The 15954-nt window shown below is 37.2% G+C and overlaps 1 protein-coding gene across 1 annotated transcript in view; it reads right to left on the bottom strand.

Annotated features, from left to right (window-relative positions):
* necab1 (N-terminal EF-hand calcium binding protein 1) overlaps window positions 1-15954 on the bottom strand; it is a 36853-nt gene extending 20899 nt beyond the window's left edge. Inside the window, exons 1-6 of the mRNA XM_082185245.1 lie at window positions 15622-15954; window positions 14182-14206; window positions 13065-13173; window positions 9009-9034; window positions 7594-7691; window positions 2554-2694 (exon numbers count right to left, since the gene is read on the bottom strand). Of these exons, the coding sequence (XP_082041371.1) occupies window positions 2554-2694; window positions 7594-7691; window positions 9009-9034; window positions 13065-13173; window positions 14182-14206; window positions 15622-15708 (486 nt within the window). The 5' untranslated portion in view covers window positions 15709-15954. The remainder of the gene's footprint in view (window positions 1-2553; window positions 2695-7593; window positions 7692-9008; window positions 9035-13064; window positions 13174-14181; window positions 14207-15621) is intronic.

Genomic DNA, 15954 nt, shown 5'->3' with positions numbered 1-15954 from the left:
GGCTCTAAATTTGTCTTGGCTTGAATGGTTTAAAAGCATTTGCAGGAATAAGAGCGCATCATATAATGTAACGCCAGCCAAAAGATGATAGAAAAATCGGATGCTGCGTAAATTGCTTTAAATATTTACCACAGAGTCTTCTCTTCCCATTTCTACCAGTGACGCTAATACAACTTCCATCGTCTACTACCTGCGCAGATATCGACTGCGCAACTGGGTTGTAGGTTGCCAGGTTGAGCTCACAAATGGGTTGAAATTTGTATTATGTGTTGATTGCACGAGTAGGATGGATTTCATACAAGATTTGGCAACTGGACAACCTTGGAATAATATATTGATGTGATTATTCATATAACGACGTTTGGGCCATACAAATTACGTGAGTTTCACGGGAGATATAACAAAACGGGAGGGGGTCGGGAGATGGGTGTGAAATACGGGAGACTCCCGGGGAAAACAGGAGTGTTGACAGGTATGCCTTAAAACGGTTTTCAGATGGTCTGGACACTCTTATGGCCTGTTAGACTGATGTAAAGACCTGGTTGTCTTTAAACGTTCAAAATTTTAATGAGAGTAAAACGGAAATTATTATATTTGGACCTTCCGATTCCTCTATCACTCCTAAACTAAATTTTGGTGGTTTGTTCTCTTGTGTGAAGCCCTGGGTGAGAAATTTGGGTGTGGTGTTTGATGAATGTCTGAAATTTGATAGGCAGATAAATTTAGTAGTAAAACCCTGCTTTTTCCAGCTCCGACTGCTATCAAAAGTAAAGACATTTCTTACTTTTAAAAATTTTGAAAAAGTAATCCCTGCATTTATTTCTTCAAGGCTGGATTACTGCAATTCTCTTTACCCTGGGATTAGTCATTAAACTATGTCACGATTACAATTAGTCCAAAATGCGGCAGCTAGACTTCTGACAGGTGCACAAAAACGGGATCATATCACTCCTATCTTACGTTCCTTACGGTGGTTACCAGTGAGTGGATTTTAAACTTTTACTTCTCGTGCACAAATCTTTAAATGGTATGGCTCCACCCTACCTGTCTGTCCTATTGACTGAGCACCATCCAATTAGATCACTCCGGTCGTCCAGTCAGAGACTCTCTGATAGAGTCTATCCCTAAGTCAAGATTGAAGTGTAGGGGGGACCGTGCCTTTTCTGTAGTTGCCCCCAGACTCTGGAATGACTTGCCCATTTCAGTTACACAGGCCTCATCTTTATCTGTTTTTAAATCTAAGTTAAAAACATTTTTGTTTGATAAAGCATTTAATACATGTTGAAGCACCCTTCCATTGTTCTTCATTGTTATTTTAAAATGTTGAAGCACTTATTTTATGGTATTTTACTTACATTTTTATTTGTACTGTGTTGAATTGTTGTTAGTTTTTGTGTTTTTAGTTATTGTAATGCACATTGGACAATGTGGGTTGTATTTAATTGTGCTATATAAATAAATTGCCATTGCCATATCAGAGCCAGAGTTTTTTAAAGAACAGACAGAAAAAGAAAAGGAAGAACTTCCTTTTAAAACCCAACCTCAGCATCCATAATTTCTTTATGCCAGCTGCTCCAGCTCATTTTCGTGAGATCGTAAGGTGAGTGGAACAGCACAGCTGCTGCATACTGAGAGGGAGGGGAGGTAGTGGGCACATTATGACACACACACGCGCACACAGGCACACACACAGGCACACATCCCTGTAGCATGCAATCATCCAGGTGCTGGAACAAAACAGCTAATTTTACATTCTATATTCTGCGCTCTACTGACCCCCACGGTGGGCCATGCAGCAGACCCTCATCTGCACATAAACCCAGTGAGTCAGAGACACTGTGAGCTTAAAATGAGCTGCTAATCAACCGCAACACACACACAAACACACACACAGGTTCTGTTGATTCGGTGACAGTTTAAACTGGCATTTGTCCCCTTTCTGCACAAAAACAAAAGCCTGGGTCATCAGTCTGCTGCTCACCTGGTCTATTAACAATTTATGCCGTTGATGCTCTAGAAATTCAGTCCCAAGGATGACTGTGCACAGAATCCTTTTTGCTTGTGTCAGTGCACAAGGGCTGTCTACATGAATGTTGCAAAGTGAAATGGTGTGTTTAAATCTAAGGGGACTCTGCATATCCAGTGGTGCAGAAGAAATCCACTCAATACCACTAAAAATGCTAGGGTCTGATGATTTTGGAGTGTGTGATTGCTTTCAGTACATAGTCAATAAAGTCATCATATGTATGAGTACAGTTGTAAGAATGCATATCTTACATCCTGTTACAGTTTAGCCTCAATGGAAGCACTCAATTGGCATTTTGAATCTGAAAAAAAATACTGTAATATTGGTTTTGCATAAAGTTGAACATGTCTCAGTGTTATATGCTTTCAGCGCATGTTCCGCAGTGCTTGTCACACAATCCCCAGTGCAAGCATGACATTCAGCTTCCAAATAGAATGATTGAAAATATCCACTCAACTCCTTGTTTGGTACATTCTTGGCAGCAATTTTATGTTTAATAAAATGCAAAAGTGTATTCTCTGTGTCACTTGCCTCTCCTGCCGGGTCTGCTCAGCAGTGGTCTCCATGGCACACTCCAGAGAGCTCTGGAGAGACTGCAGCTGACTGGTGGTCTCCTTCAACAGGAAACGGGTCACAAACTGCTCCAGATGCGTGGCTTCCTGGTAGTCCTGCAGATTAAATACACAGTTTTCATTGTCACTGCTGCTGTAGAATGGGCTTTAAACATACACTGGCCTTTAAGGCAGAATGTTAATTTTATATAAGTATATAATGTATTATATATATATATATATATATATATAACACCATTCAAATAGTACGTTTTTTTTTTACAGTTTTTTATTATCTTATATTCACCTGCATTTTTTCAAAAGTGATATTCGGAATTATTATTACTATTTCAAATAACTGTTGTCTATATATTTTCAAATGTAATTTATTCCTATGATGGCAAAACTGAATTTTCAGCATCACTACTCCAATCTTATTATCATCAATGTTGAAAACAGTTGTGCTGCTTAATATTCTTGTGGTAACCATCAGAGATCGTTCTAATATGCTGCTTTGCTGCTCAACAAACATTTCAAATTTTTATCAATGCTGAAAACCATGGAAACCATGATACATAAATAAAAGACCATTCATTTGAAATACAAATCTTTTGTAACTTTATAAATGTCACTTTTGATCAATTTAATGCATCCTTGCTGACTAAAAGGATTAACTTTGAACGGATATAATGCATAATGCATAATTAATATATAAATCTTATTATCAAAATAACATTTACTCACAGTGACAGCCCCAAAGAAATAAAAAAGGATAAAAACAAAAAGCTCATTTCTGCATTTAGACAGCTGAATGAATGCATATGAGCTAAGCTCATAATACTCCCTAAACCAGAACATTTCGCTCTATCTTAAGTTATTTGCAGATGCTTGCAATCAGGTACATAAATGAAACAGTTCATGCATCATGAACTGTTTCATTTATGTACATTATGTAACTTCAAAATTAAAAAAAATTCAATAAAAGTCAATAAATCATCAACCTTCTTCCAAAACTGATTCACTATGGTGAGCCTATTATAAGTGTTTATATTTTAGACCTGTCTGGATGGTTTTCACGAGAAATTGCGAACATGCGTCACTTGCACATGAGTGACTCGTCATATTTGTAAACAGAGAAAAGTTGCTCTGGCTACTATGATTTGTGTATGGTGTGGAAGTGGCATAGATTTGTTGTCACAACGAGCAAGAGAAGAGAATGTGACAGAACTCGCAATAAAACGAGAATCAACATTGTCTTTGCTTTTCAGAGATGGTGAGAACTGAGGGATTTAAAATGTTGGCGATGGTGTTTTTATTACTCAACAGGTGATAAATTGCAATATGTAACTCTCTAACAGTTCATTGTAAAGCATTATATATTGTGTAGGGTTATATTCATCAGCACCGTCATGCAGAACCGAAGCACAATGTTCTTCTGCAAAATGCATGCAATTTTGTTTTTTAACTGCTGGAGGGCCGTAAGTTACATAGTGTACCTTTAAGAATATAACTAGGCTATCTCAAACCGAAGTGCCAGAATTTTTTTATGTGATTTTGTCTCACATCCGCAAACTCAAAGGCAGTGCTGCAGGGGTAGTTATTTGCGGGTGGTACATCAGTTTTTCAACGTTAGGAATCAACAGCCGCCTGTATAATTATGTTGCGCGCCTGAGCAACTGTGTTCTGTCACTATAAGAAAAGCCATTATTAAAGCTGTGAACATCCCTCAGCTAACAGGACACATAATTCTTCTGAGCATCCAATAATGAAACAGGTGCTGCACATCTATTATGAACTACAACATCTATTATGATGTTGACGTTCATAAGATAGGGAAATCCAACACATCACCCACCAACACACATGTATTTACAAAGCAGGATATATCGACAGACCTTCAGTATCCCAGCAGCATGATTCACAGCTCTATAACCTGTAGATGTTTAACAAGCTGCACACATAACTAATCTTTCCTTCCAGTGCCAGTGCTTGTGGCTGACATTTTCATCAGTTTACACAACAGCCAATCTTGTAACGGTATATACACACACTCACACACAATTCTATTGTTTCAAATAACTAAGGCAAGCAATCCATGTTAAGATGTCATCCTTATGAAAACGTCTGGACATAAAATCATAAAATATAAAAGCAATTTTTTTATATATTTGAGCTATTAATCTGTCTTAACTCTACCTGCAAACTGAAGGTAAGAGAAATTGTCTGGATGATACAAGCACCCACAGTATGACATTCAGAAGTGTGGTTGCTGTTTATAGAGGTGGCCTGAGGGCAGAGACCACACGAATCACAGCAGCTGGTTTGCGCACCCACTCATGGCCCTATTCAATAAACACAACACTATCTGTTGTCATACAGCATAACTATCTGTTGTTGCTCATGAATAACGGAGCTCATGCATTAGAGATGTACAGATTATCAAGTGGTGTGAATAGACAGATCAAAGAAATGTGGCTCCTGATGTTTTTTTTTATTCCACTATATATATATATATATGTATATGCTTCAAAGCCATTAGACACAAACTTGAAAATCACAATTTTGATTTAACAGGATCTTCAAGTGATTTTATTGTTCATATAATGTTAGCATCTCGTATATCACGTATATCAACAGTAGATCCTGTTTTAATGCTTAGAAATGCATTTTCGTTCAAGTTTTGTTCAAATGCAAGCGGAGACATTCAAATGATCTTCTCTCACTTTTTAATACTGTGAATTCGGCTTTTGCCTCTAAATGAGAAGTGTTTTATTCCTCATGCTCTCGGAACATTGCAAAACAGCACCAAATTGATATGAAATTCTGGCTGCACAAAGCAGCACCTGTCAATGTACCTAAACCTTTAAAACCATGCAGTGATAAAACAATCAGTCATGTTTTTACCTCTCTGATCATCTTCAGCAGATTTGTTTTTACTGATCTTTTGATCATTGCTGGTGGTTTAAAGATCTACGATAAAACATGGAAGCAAATTTCAGTAGTCTTTCACAAAAAAAGTCCCATTGAACACATTAATCGTGTTTCACTTCCTCTGTCTGCCTCACTAATCAAAGAGGCATAATGAAATGACATAGCACTGCCCTTCATGCCGACGACTCAATTTCTGAGACGCTCACGTGCATTAAGTGCCATGTCTGCTGGGCCTGGAGTCAGAGCTTGGATAATTCATTATCTGTGCGAGGCAGCAGAAAGTGTCCGTTAAATGGCTCAGCGGGAACTGAAGCACACACCTGTGCGTTCTTCTAACGGTCAGTGTGACTGGACTGTGCTGATTACTTATATCAGATGCTCAGACTGTTCAGACCAGAATGTCAGTGCTGATAACCACCACCAATATTGGACATCTATACGAGTAAGACAGCAGCCAATAACTCAATTAATACATTTGTGAGTGTGGACCATCATGCATGTCACATGAGAGATGCAGTATTTTAAAATATGGAGTTCAGCTAAGTCTAAACTGTTTTGAAGGTAATAATTACTGTGGTGCAATAATCAAGCTCAAATAGTAATGTATTGAAGTTAATGACTGTGACAATAAAGTATTAAGTAATTATTGTACATAAATCATAGCTTAAATATACACAAACTTTATTAAATCTTTGCATATGAACATTTGATGGAAATTGAGGCCAGTGTTGGAAAGTTACAACCCAAAACTATCGCCATTATTACATTTCTCAGTATGTGAGAGTATTTAGTAGCAAAATAGAGTAGTTTTTCTTATAACAAGTTACAAGTAGCAATGTAGTGTGATAAAAATGTGTCACTTTGTTTCCATCCTATCTGTGGATATGGAAGTAAGCTATTTCCTATGAATATACAAGACTTCAGATTCATTAGCCGCTATGGGTAAATAACTAGAATTACAAAGTACACAAAAGTTTGTTGCACTGTTGTTCAATGACAATAAAAGTATTCTATTCTATTCTATTGCACTACAAACCAGCGTGTTTATGATAAAGATAATAAATTAATATAATATGATAAGAAATACCAGTTTGCGACATCAAACAGCATAACGGACTGTTTTTGTACAGCTAAAATTACTCGAAGGGTTTTAATTTTAAGTTGAGTTTTTAGTGTTTTGTTGTCTTATTGTTGTCAATATATATTTTTTAAGTTTTAGTTTTAGTTTATTTTTTATATATATTTTTTGTACTTAATCTTTCAATAAACGAAAATAAGAAATGTTGTCTTGGCAACAGCTGAAATAAAATAAGTGTAAGTTTTTTTTTATAAATAGTTAATAGTTTTAGTTCACAATATTATACATGATTCATCCTAATTAAAATTGTTGTTTTTGTTTCAAATAAATTCAAAGATGTTCGATCGTTTAAAAACAGTATACTATTGTTCAGTATACTGTTTCAAACTTAGTGAAGAACAAGATCTACACCGTATTTTGTCATTTCCTCAAAGAACAGCCATATAATTGTTTGATTTTGAGATTTAAGTCAGATTTTTGGTTAGATTTATTATATATTATCTTGACAAATGAGACTCAATTTAGCTGGTACATCTTCTGTACCAAAACCCGGAAATTAATCATGAAAAATGAATAAAGCACGTTATCTTATTGAGATCAAACACCATCATAATCATGTTGAGGACAGAGAGGCTGTGAGCAGCATGGTGGTTTGTGTCAGACAAATGTGAGTCTGAGCTAGTGCAGATCCATCTTCATCAACTCTAGAAGTTCCCACAGCTTTATTACGAAAATTACACATCTAACGGCTGCATTAGGGGCCAGGGAACATGCTGTGAGTGATTATGATAAGACGCTGAAAGCCTCCAGGATACCCACATAAATACACAAAGCCTAAGTTCAAGTACACTTAACTAACACCATTTTCAATCAGAGGAAGATGAGACGAACATTAGACAAGAAAACGATTTTCCTTCTTTTCTCCTAGAAGTAGTTTCAGTCAACTATGTAATTGAGATCATGTTCATTTGTTGAATATATGCAAAGGAGGTAAGAAGGCAACCCACCTTCTTGGTTTTGTCCATGGCTTTCAGTATGGATACGTTCAGGTCTTCCAAGGCAGCAAGGACATTTTCATATTCTCCAAGATGCTGAGAGAAGTATTCTAAGAGAAAAGAAAACACATTTCAAATACATATGACAATGTTTTCATAAAAGCATCAGCAAAAACATCCACAAATTCAAGACCATCAATTAAAATAATGTCATATTTTGTTATTTTGTTTTACATTTATGCATTATTTATTTATTTGAATTTCTCTAGAATATATTTTCACTGTTTAAAGCAAATTAGCATTTGAGATCTACTGTAATATTTGTGTATACATTGCATATACCCCATGCAAAATGTACATATAAACCTAATGTTTACACATTGTAATACTTTACTTCATTAGTTACTTTCTTCTTCACTTAATTAAATTGTTTTATTATACACTACCTTTCAAAAGTTTGGGGTAATATGTTTTTGAAAAACTACTCTTAATGTCAGAGTCATGTTGAGTTTCATTGTTATTTCGTTCATGTGTCTGTTTTTTGTGTTTACTTTCGTTTTCGGTTTTCCAAGTCATATTACCTGCGTCAAGCAACTTGAATTGGATTACCACTAAACGTTACAATATGACACCATGGCTGCATTAATTTGATGAAAAATACAAATATTGTGAATTAATCAAATTTAAAATAGCTGTATTTTATTTGAATATTTTTATTAAAATGTATTCATGTGATGGCAAAGCTGAATTTTCAGCATCATTAGCCTTCTCCAGTCTTCAGTCACATGATTCTTCAGAAATCATTCTAATATGTTGATTTGGTGCTCATCAATCTTATTATCGTCAATGTTGAGCTTTTTTTTTCAAGATTCTTTGAAGAATAGAAGTGTAAAACAAAAAAAAATCAGCATCCACTTGAAATTGAAATCTTTTGTAACATTACAAATATTACTGTCACTTTTGATCAATTTAATACATTGCAGAATAAAAGTACAAAAAAAAATATTTTCTTTTTTATCTTACTGACCCCAAACTTTTCATATATAAATGATTATATACAAATGATATTAGACATGTTTATATTCAAAAGTATATTACTTTACAAGCCAAACATAGTTTTAATAGAAAATATAAAAAAGAAAAGATAACTAAGACAGAACCCTCTGGATAGCCAGTCTATAAATGTGCCTCAAATATCCTATCGTTATCTTCAGGATTTGTGAGTGTCTCACAATTCCTTTATAACAGGGTTACTGGAAGAACTGTTGACAGTCTTTTTTAGAGTTCTTGCAGGATCTTGTGGGTTCCTCAGTGAACTGCCATTTTTGAACTTGTCTTAAGAACCCCAAATGGTGCCTCAAGTATCATATCATCAGCTGTGAACAAAACCTCCCAGTAATAATGTCAATAAAAGTGTTAACTCTTACCACACAGCTCATCCGTGTCCACATTCCTGTAAGCAGACCATAAACAGACATGTTAGTTTCATTTCCAGTTAAAAGACATGCGTGACTTGCGTCTAAATGTGATCTAATGTTCTGTGCTGATTTTTAAGATGCAGACAGCAACTTGCTTAAAGGCAGGTCCTTTGGGACAGCGATTTTTGCCTAATGAGAGCGGGTCATCTTAAGACAACTAGACTCTAACACTACATAACAGCCACCAGGCAAACACTGACAACTCCATGTGTCAACCCTGCTCTGATTATAGGCTCAATGCCGTGAGGTAAAGTCATCATCTTACAGGCTGAGAATAAAAAAGTCAGAATGTAATGTGTCCCAATGCATAGAATAAACTATGCATAGAGTAAAATTTGTGTTTTATTTTACTTTCGCACTAAACATCAAACAGCATTTTTATCAAGAGAAATATGCCAAATTTAAAAGCAATTTGACTGAGCTAGACCTCGTAGCGGGAGGTAAAGCCATTGATAAACATACAAAGACAACACATCAATAAAGCCTTAAGTACCACCAGCATACACTGTCAATGATTTTCATATTTCATCTAATTTCTTCTCTCCCCCAAGACATTAGAGTAGAAAGCATTATGAGCTACATGGATTGAAATTATCTTTAAAATGGGATAAAATCCCTATAATTTAGTTTCTACCTTTTGACATTTACATAAAACCCTGAGCTCTTTTCACATCTAAAGATTAGACTTTAATACTGGATAATAATGAATAATGAATTCTGCTGAGAAAATGTTTTCAAGGAATTCTCCTTCCAGGTTCCTCTGACTATGACCAATGAATTGCGATAATCCATATCCATGAGAGAATAAATGCAGGACCCCTAATCTTACACGATTTCATATAATTGACACTTTCCTGAGAAAAAATAATTAGGTTTATACTTTACACTTCTGATCACTATCTTTCATAATGAATAATTTATGCTTGGCCAAAAACAATTGTGCTAAGGGGAAGAGCCAACCATAATGTTGGCACAGGAAAGTGATTTTTCCTTTGAAATACTACATCAAACCAAATCTGCCCCGGCCACACAATGAATAGAAAATAAAATCAGAAGCACATTCTCATCAAACACCTACTACAAAGGGAGCATATACCAGCCAGAAGAGCTGCTGCTATGGAAACCAAGATGACTTTAAGTGACATGGAATCATTCCACAAGGAGGTGAATGTAAGATAATAATCTGCTCCTTATAACATATACTAAACAGACTTGCTATTAGTTGCACTATATTAATCACTTCATAGACATATCTCTAAATATTGGGCTACATATACAATTTTGTTTGTTATTTTGGGGTGAACTATTCCTTTAAATGTAGATTTATTATTTCTCCTCTCACAAAAATAAATAAATAAATAAATAAATAAAACATACTTGAATTTTTTGCCTTTGGCATGTCATGCATAATTTCTCCACAAGTTAAAACCCTTTAATTTTCATTCAAGATAATCTGACTATGCGGAAACCAAACTGCTTTATCTCTCTCAGACAAACACACACATCAACAGGGACCATTGACGTGGCTGTGTCTAACAAGCCAGAAGCACGATAAGAATCAGTCTGACAAGAGTCTGTCGTGTTTGAAAGACAGCGCACCCTTGCCCTCAGTGAATGTTACTCACAGCAGACGCTGTAATGACATCATCCGGACAGAGTTGCTGCTGGGTGGAAGTCTATATGCTTGGAGGTTTATGACTGTTGTCGGTTTGCTAATGCATAGTCATGACTGTTTTTTGTGACAAAATCACACAGCAAGAAAAATGGCAAGAATACTGTAAAAATACTTGAAGCGCCATTTAGTGTTCTAATCTCTATATTTGCGGTTATTCATATGTATACTGTAGCTGGGAGTTGACTCCAAAAAGATTCAATTATTTGACTCAGGGGCATTGAGTGGACTTCAATGCTTCGAATCAATTTCTTTCAGGTAAACTGACTCAGTTGAAGGGCATTAATCCTGAGTGTGTTCATTAATTATACGATTCATTCACTGATTCGTTCATTACGCCAGTAGGAGGCAATCAGTTAATTTCTTTGAATCATTCATTTACTTGAACACATTCTTTTTCTTACCAGTCAAGGAAATTAGTCTGGAATCAAGTCTTGAAATTGATCCTAAAAACTTGGAATTCAGAGACTAGTCCTATTTGTATTTAACAGCTCTGTTCATACGTACAAGTGTGGTTCTAGCTAGTGTTGTAGTACTCTTGAGTCCAAGTCTAAGACCATATTTTTGTGGTCTTGGGCTTGTCATGGACTCGGTTTTGACTCGATCCAGTTCAAGTTAGGGATTCATCAGCCATTCATAGTTAGTATAAACTAAGTTCATACTTAAATTGGAATGTAAAGTCCACACTAGAGACTTAGAAACTACTAAATAGTTTGTCACTAATTTACTTAATTTTGTTGCACCATTAGATCTTAAGGCATAGGGTATCTAGTAGTTTCATAACATGACAGTTACCTTCAATAATTCAATAGCAGCCTTCAAATTCATGAGCAGAAGCTATGTAAAAACAGCACAAATATCTAACGTCTGAGAGGAAAGGCAAAGTGGATCTATTTGCAGCACTTTACTATAATAATCTAATCAAAATGAAAATACAAGAAGGTGATAATCCATAGAACTCCAAAAACATCTAAAAATGTGTGCTACTAAACAACATTGAACAAAGAACAGAACAAACTGAGGGCAATATACAGCCAAACTGATCATCTAAACAAGGAGCAGGTGGATGTAATCAATCAAACATTGAGTAACTATAACAACAAATGAAACGAAGATCGAAAAACGTAAGAAACGAAAACGAAAGTCTATTAAAAAATAAAACTGAAACCAATGAGAGGAACAACATAAGCGGAGGGAGGGTGGGTGTCTTGGTGGAGTAAGTGGCGAGGCCAGCGACAGAAGATACCGCGGGAGAGCTGGCACTGGAAGAGACCATGGGGGAGCTGGCGGGGTACAAGACCACGGGGACCATGGGGACACTAGTGGAGTAAGAGTACTTAGAGCTAGCCAGATAGGAGCCAGGAGGAGGATGACACATGACACTGGAAGACCAGGAGGCCAATTGGAGCCGCAGTGACGAGTGACCGTGGTGGAGCCAGGGTGCCAGAGGACTGAGGCGAAGCCGGTGTGAGTGCGGACTGAGGAGGAGCCGGAGGGAAGGAGCAGCTCGACCAAAGCCAAAGGGGTGGAGGGACGAGGCACAGCCCGTGGCCCAGAAGTGGTGGAGGCTGAGCGACTGACCAAGCCGGAACCAAAGGGACGAGGCAGCCTAGTGGAGCCGACATGCTGATGGGCCGTGGTGGAGTAATGAGCTCGGAGGCCCGAGGCGGAGCCAGGGAATCCGTGCACCAAGGTGAAGCTGGGGGCCAGGATGTCCCAGGCAGAGCCATATCGCTGGGCAATCAGAGGAGGGGGAGCCGAGGAGCTGGACGATACAAGTGGAGACAAGGAAACTTGGAAGCCAGACAGGACTGGCAGAGACGAGGACGACTACGGACTGGGCTGAACCAGCAGAGACAAAGGCAACTTGGGACTAAGTATCAACATCATACATGTCTAAAGAATGGAAGTTTTTAAAACAAGAGCTTATATTCATGCAATTCACTCAATTTACTGTTTTATTCCAAACATTATTCTTTGGTCAGAGGCATCTTTAAACATTTAGTTAACACGTAGAGTTACATTAAACTAAGTTTAATGGTGCGACACAAACATATTTAGTAATGCATAAGTTGTAACTTAGTGCCCCTTTACATCGTAACTAGGCTAAGTTGGTACTTACACACAGCAGGTAAACCATGTCTTTGCCTGGACTCTGCCTCAAATGAGCTGGTCTCAACTACAACACGGTCTTAGCACACATGTATTTTTATAGTCAAAACAATGAGATTCCTGCTATATGATTGTCTGAGACATGTGGCAGTACCCACACAACAGTTCCAGCAATTAGATTTATTGTCAGGTGTATGTGAATGACAAACAGCAATACTTACTCTGTGTTATGAGTGTCAATTGTATGGAAAAGCTCCTTTAATTCATCTCCTGACAGAACACCATCTGAGAAATAAGCCTTGAACTCATCAAAGGACAGCTTCCCATCATCTTTTGAGAGGAAAATGTGGTTAAAAATGTGCCTTGAAAAACAAAATATAACTCATAAAAGCATTTCAGACAGAGTTGAATCTATAAATGAGAAAGAAAGTAAAGTTCATCATCCTTCATAATATGACAATTTAGCTCATGGACATCAGATCGCAGGTGTTTGGGGAAAAACATGCACACAGACGCCACAAGATAATGTTTGCGACAGAACTGCGGGCTCGTGTTAGTTGGTACAGACTCCCAGAGGTTTTTAAACAAACAGTGACAGGTGAGTCACGGCAGGCTATACTCAAAATAGAATAAATGTACTGCTGCACATGTGGTGCGTGTGCTATGCACCTACTAATATACACAATATAATATAAAATGCAGTAAAGGAACCTCAAAACGAACACAGTATGAGGAAGAGGGAAAAAGATCAGCAAAAATCCTTGTGACTGACATACTGGCTGTATTGTGTATTACATTGACTGACATGATAGAATCCAAGTATGTGTTGTAACAGAGACAGATTACTCAGACATAATTTACAATTCTCATACATAAACTTACAATAATGTTTTCTTTTAAGAACATTTTAATATTATGCAGTTATCTTTAAATTAACAAAATATTAGTTGGATCACCAAAGTGTCTATCTTTGTGTTTTACAAAATTTTAAGGCAACCAGATTACTAACTTAAGTTAAACCAGCAAATATTTTTTCACAGTGATGCTAAAGAAAAGTAACTGAGTTGAATTCCAATGCTAAACTGAACTTCAGAAAAGTATAATTCTGAACTATAGGAGGGGAGGAGCACAGTGACATTTGTTTGGTATTGCTCTACTAAAATAATGACTATCATTAGGAAATGTATGGACAGTCTAGTGTTTCCATGACAACAGAGCAAAAGTATAGGCTGGGAATGGACAACCACTCAAACATATGGAGGCATGGGGTAATGTAATCTATAACAAACAGTTTATTATGCAGGTGAACAACAAAAGAAAGAAAGGGCAATGCCTTACCATTTTTGTCAGCTCTTCTCAGTATCTGAAAGTAAACAGGGCATTATCAGTTCATAGCCAGGAGAAATCATGCTGCGTTGATCACATAAAGGGACTCTAGCACTGTAAATTATTTAGGTCGAGTCCTAAAAAGAGCAGAGATGAAAGAAAAAGTGATGATGGCTATGTTGAATTTGAACACCCAGGCGCACTGTAGCAGTCTGTTAAATAAAGTCCCAATTCACAGCAAGAATATTCACACTCTAAAAATGGTCCTCTGCTATAGGCATGCCAAGACGATGCTGAATTTAGCTTCCTCCTTAGAGGAATGATAAAACTATGCTACCAATCTGTCAGGGACCGGTGCTTCCTTATTCCAGAATGATAATTAACAATACACACCTCACGTCCCTAGGGAAGCTATTTAGACAGCATACTACAATTTAATTAGCAACTCAAACTGTACTACATGTCTTTGTGGTTAAAGAAGATCTACATTATAGAGCAGAAAAGAGACTATTTAATAACTAAATGTTCATGTGAATAAACGAATTAACAATATGCTAATTAACAATATGCATAATAACTGTAAATATAAAAAATACAATGAGTAATGAGTGCTCTGAGCACAGTGCATCACATAAGCCTATGAATATCTATATATCTATGAAGAATGCCAGTCTCACATGACCTGGACACTTCAGAATCAGTTTATACTAACTCAAATGCACCTTGCTAGCCAATATATATAGACATGAACACATCACGCAGTTGCTGCAGATGTCAAATTCGCATCCATGATGTGAATATCCCGTTCCACCGGTTCCCAAAGGTGCTCTATTGGATTGAGATCTGGTGACTGTGGAGGTCATTTGAGTGTAGTTAAGTCATTTTCATGTTCAAGAAACCAAGATGATTTGAGCTTTGTGACATGGCACATAATCCTACTGGAAGCAGCCAGAAGATGGGTACACTGTGGTCATACAGGGATGAGTGTTCAGCTCAGGCAGGCTGTGGAGTAGCCTACTACGGTGTGGTAAAAAGTGTGCCTAGAAAATATCCTCCATGCCATTACACCACCAGCACTAACCTGAACCGTTGAGACCAGGCAGGATGGATCCATGCTTTCATGTTGTTTACGCCAAAATCTGACCCTACCATATGATTGTTGCAGCAGAATTCGAGACTCAACACTCAAGTAATGAAGAAACTGTAACTTATCCATGTAACAATCGATTAATTTATGTTATTAACTAATATTAAGCAGATAAACAAAAACTGGGGAACCTTTAGTAGGTAAAGTGCTAAAATGAAAGGTCAATCAATCTGCAAGTGGACTCAACACAAACCCCTAGCACTGTGGATCCATCAACAGGTCATTTTACGTCTCCGTTTTCATTTTATCGTTCAGCACATTAATTCCGTATTACAATCAGACAATATTTTTTAAAAAATACTCACATCCAAAAATATTGACATTCCTTTCTTTAACTCGATGGGAGTGCTGGCTTCATCTGACAGTGACTGCACCTCTTCAGAGCAATCCATAGTGACTCCTCGTGATAAATATTTATCTAACTTTCAGCTACAATAACGCTTAATTAATCCAAACAAGTGCGCGTGCAGAGGGAAGAATCGCGCGTTCCGCAGTGTGTACTGTAATGCGCGTGAAAGGAATCTCCCGCTGTACTCCAGTGATGAGCCACAGGTCTCCTGATGCTGTGACACAAGCGCCAATGAATGACATTCGCTTTGTGGTGTGGTATCACGCTAGTCATTACTCTCTACCTGGCT

Source organism: Leuciscus leuciscus (assembly GCF_965113295.1).
Source record: "Leuciscus leuciscus genome assembly, chromosome: 12".
In the NCBI taxonomy this organism is placed as follows: Eukaryota; Metazoa; Chordata; class Actinopteri; order Cypriniformes; family Leuciscidae; genus Leuciscus; species Leuciscus leuciscus.
Note: the sequence above shows the minus strand (reverse complement) of the source record. Positions and strands in the feature narration are given on the sequence as shown.